General features: G+C 42.3%; 1 protein-coding gene across 1 annotated transcript in view; it reads right to left on the reverse strand.

Moving 5' to 3' along the window:
* Window positions 1-4062, reverse strand: part of LOC106532625 (gamma-aminobutyric acid type B receptor subunit 1) — a gene marked incomplete at its 3' end in the record, with an annotated part of 18446 nt that overhangs the window by 5044 nt on the left and 9340 nt on the right. Inside the window, 3 exon segments of the mRNA XM_014028735.1 lie at window positions 904-1095; window positions 1914-1979; window positions 2231-2332. Coding sequence (XP_013884189.1) covers window positions 904-1095; window positions 1914-1979; window positions 2231-2332 — 360 coding nt within the window.

Genomic DNA, 4062 nt, shown 5'->3' on the forward strand with positions numbered 1-4062 from the left:
CTCTGTAAATAAAGCAAAGCCACTTCCTGGTCCGACATTAAACAGAGCCCGACAGAGGAGGGAGGGGCGGGGAGGCTGTCGCCGTGCAGCGCTTCAACAGCTGACCTGCGTCTGACCTCAAAGAGCACAAGTGTCCAACTTCAGCGATGCCTGCGATTTTGAAGCTGAAATCACATTCTGTGTGAACGCAGCATAAGTCTTCGCTCCCTGAATAAATCATACGTCACAATGATGTCATCATATACTGTATAATATATATAAATCCCTGAATAAATGAAACGACACATCCAGTGTTTATTTCAGACCTGAGCTCTGAGCCACAGATTTAAATAAAAATATCTAATCCTGCCTCCCTTTAAATAATCATCTCCTCCAGAATTCCTCCTCTGAAGAACTCCCACATCCTGGAAAACCTCAGGCTCATTCTCTCCAGACTCACAGCCTCCTCTCCAAATAATAATAATATTATTCAGGTTTTACCACAACAAATGGACTGGAGTGTAAACAAATATTCAAACATTGATCACTGATATCAGAAAAAACACAACCGAGGAGCCAAACAAAGACAAGAAGACAAAATACAGAGTGAATATAAACACAGCTGACAGACTGCTACACAACAACCAGACAGCCTCACATTCACTGAACTTTAACTGCTGGTTTGATCATTTCAGCTTGTACACTGGATTTATTTGATCTTAGCTTCAGGTTTTTGTTTTTGACAGTTTAGATTTCAGTAATTTGTTCTACTAATATTAGCATTTAGCTACTTTTCTGCTGGTTTTAGTGGTTAGCTACAGCTTTGCCAGAGTAACTTTTAATCAATTTTCTAGTTGTAGCTTTCAGCTCCTGTTTAGCTGCTCTTAGCATTCAGCTGCTGGTTTGAACCCAGCTCTAACCCACCAGGTTGGAGACCCCGCGGACGGTCTCGGGGTTCAGCATGACGATCTCGGTGGTCACGTGTCCCTCCACGGCCTCGGTCATGTTCTCCACGGTGCAGTTGATGGCCGGGTCTTTGATCTTGAACCAGTTGTCGGCGTACCAGCCAATCAGGAACCACACGTACTTCTTCCCGTACAGCTTCTCCTTGAACACCTGCAGCAAAGATGGCGGCGGATGAGTGAGTCCCAGAGGACGGCGCTGCATCGTGGGGGTCCCGTATGGGATCAATCTTGTGCCAGCAGGAACTGAATCTGAACGTGCATCATTTGAAATTGAATGCATTGGTTTGAAAATTAATTTTATTAAATTGAAACTGAATTAAATGTTTTGTATCTGAATTAATTTTTTGCTTTGAAATTGTATTTTGGTTTAATAAAAATTCAGTTTGACTACTTTCACTAGCTGTTTCCACTGCAAAAATGCGCAAAACTTTGTCGATATTCTGCTAATGTCGAAAAACAGTTTCGCAACTTCTGTTTCCATTAAGTAAGAGATGCTATTAAAGTCACGTGAATACGTTTGTTCTCGTGATAAGTCATTACAAACATGGCAGCGATGGATGTAAACACATAGCATGTTGCTACCACGACACTAGCGCTCATCATCAGAGGAGACGTCGGCGTCTTTTATCGAGGCTTTCCAGAGACAAGTCCCTACTTGGGAGCGGCTACGTATGCTGTGTTTTTGGGAAATTGTAGTCGCTGAGTTTCTTACTTTCTTTTACTACTTTGTTGATTTTACTACTTCTACTTCCTGTTATCTTCGTCGTCATCTTTTCCGCCAGTAGAAACATCTGGTTGTTGATCACGTGACTCCCGTAATTTAGATAAGACACTTTTAATTCAGTTTCAAATCATAAAATTCAATTTAAATTTAGTAAAATTCATTTTTCAAACCAATGATGCACATTCAAATTCAATTCCTGCTGGCACAAGATGGATCCCACAGTCCTGGTCTCTGGTCCCACTGACCTCACAGAAGACCTTCCTGGCTTCGGTCTCATAGAAGAGCCCCACAATGATCCTGGCATCCTGGCGCTGTGGGGAACCAGCAGAAAACAGAGCTCATTTACATCAGCAGCTTGATGGGCCAGCCTCCCGCTGCTCCACAGGATGGCACATACTGCCGTTCAGGAGCGGGTAATTAGCATGGGGCATTAATTTCCTCATTCAGATCGCCTCTATGCTAATGTTAGCAGCTGTAGCCCTCCGGGCTACAGCTGCTAACATTAGCATAGAGGCGGTGAGGGGACGGCCGGCAGCTGAGGTGAATTTTTAATCAAAAGCACCTTGAGATTCTTGACAGCGACAGCCGGGTCGGTGAGGAAGCTCTGACGAACGCTGATCTCGATGCCCGCCTCTTTCACCCTCTGCTCCAGATCGTCCAGAGTCTGTCAGATGAAAGGAGGGAGAGAGGCAGACGAGACACAGAGAGGTGACAGGGTGAAAGACAAAAACAACTCTGACAAGATAAAAAAAACAACAACAAAGAATCGGAGCAGGACTCAGAACACAACCGGGGCTGCTGCTCCAGAAATATTTAAATATCACCTCCCTGTAACTCCTCCAGCCTCTCTGCACACGCACATCTAAAGACAGGGGCTGCAGCGTCTGACCTTTTTTCTGCACACATTCAACAGGTCGCTCATAAAAACACAGCCAGTTAAAGAAACGCAGAAGAATAAAACACCACAGGACCAGAGGGAAAATAAAGTCCGGTTAAAATGAGCGAAACATCGATTCCTAACCTCCAAACTGAGCTTCACAGTGTTTGTTTCTGACGTTACGTTTTATTTTGAAAGGATCATAAAGTGGAAACTGAGCAGCTTCTTTTCTCAGAGTGTTAAAACAGCCGTTCCTTTAACCCAGGGGTCTGCAACCTGTGGCTCTGGGGCCACATGTGGCTCTTTGGTCCCTCTGCAGCGACTCTTTGAAAACATAACAGAAGCTTTTTTGTTTATTTGTTTTTATACCCACAAAAGAAATCAATTTGTATGCAAATATGTGATCAATACTACTAATACAAAAGTATAAAGTAAAACCTGTTGATTAGCTCATGCTAACCTGTTGTTTACTTTAAAAAAATCACACATCTTTCTATGATCTTTTTCTCAAATCCATCAGAATTACCTTTAAAGATTTTAAAGACTACATAATAAGAAGACTTAGTAAAAAATATGCCTGAATAGTTCAGTTGTACTAGTTTTTATAAAATTCGGTATAAACTATATACAGTATATTCTTCTTTACATGAATCAGGTCTTTTCATTTGTCCTGATGTGTAAAAATAATAACAAATAATAAAAATTCACAATATATTTATTTGTTTTATAATGTCACCTCCACTGGCCATAAAGATTCTTGAAAAGGCCTTGAAAAGGCCCACGGACCACCAGTTGATAATTGCAGTTGTAGCTTGCTTTGTGGCTCTGGACACATTTTATTAGTGCATCAAGTAGCTTAAATGACTCTTTTGATTGTAAAGGTTGCAGACCACTCCTTTAACCGAACCGACCGGCTCTCATTTTAATTTAAAGGGATCCCTGATTAGGGATCAGCCTGTTAGCTTTAGCATTAGCTCCGATGCTATTAGCTCAGCGCTACACGTTCTCCTCTCGTCACTGAGGTCCTCCATCCACATGACAGAGGGGAACACAAAACTGACTCAGCCTGGAACTGAAAATATGGATGGAGGACAACAGGTTAGCTTGTTTGTCGCGCTAGCTCAGTTCCTCACTGGTCCAGACTGTCAGCTCCAGACCATTCAAAGAGTTCTACCTGGTTCACCACCTATAAGACAAGACACATACACGTAGCTAACGACGCAGCTAATCTACAAACTATTCTCCAAGAACGGAGAGAATCACGTCGTAAAAAAATCAAGAAGGATTCCAAGAAGTTAAAGCGGAAATAAAAAACATATAAGGCAATATAGCGTCGGCGCTAACGCTAAAGCTAACAGGCTAAGCTGAGGTTCTTCTTCCATGAAGCAGCTCTGTTGTCCTCCATCCATATTTTCAGTTACAGACCGAGTCATTTCTACCTTCTCCTCTCTGTTGTTTGATTTGTTAAAGGCATCGTCCTTTTAATCCTGCATCAGTAGATTGGGCAGCTTTAGGAG

The sequence above is a fragment of the Austrofundulus limnaeus genome, unplaced genomic scaffold (genome assembly GCF_001266775.1).
Source record: "Austrofundulus limnaeus strain Quisiro unplaced genomic scaffold, Austrofundulus_limnaeus-1.0 Scaffold802, whole genome shotgun sequence".
Classification (NCBI taxonomy): Eukaryota; Metazoa; Chordata; class Actinopteri; order Cyprinodontiformes; family Rivulidae; genus Austrofundulus; species Austrofundulus limnaeus.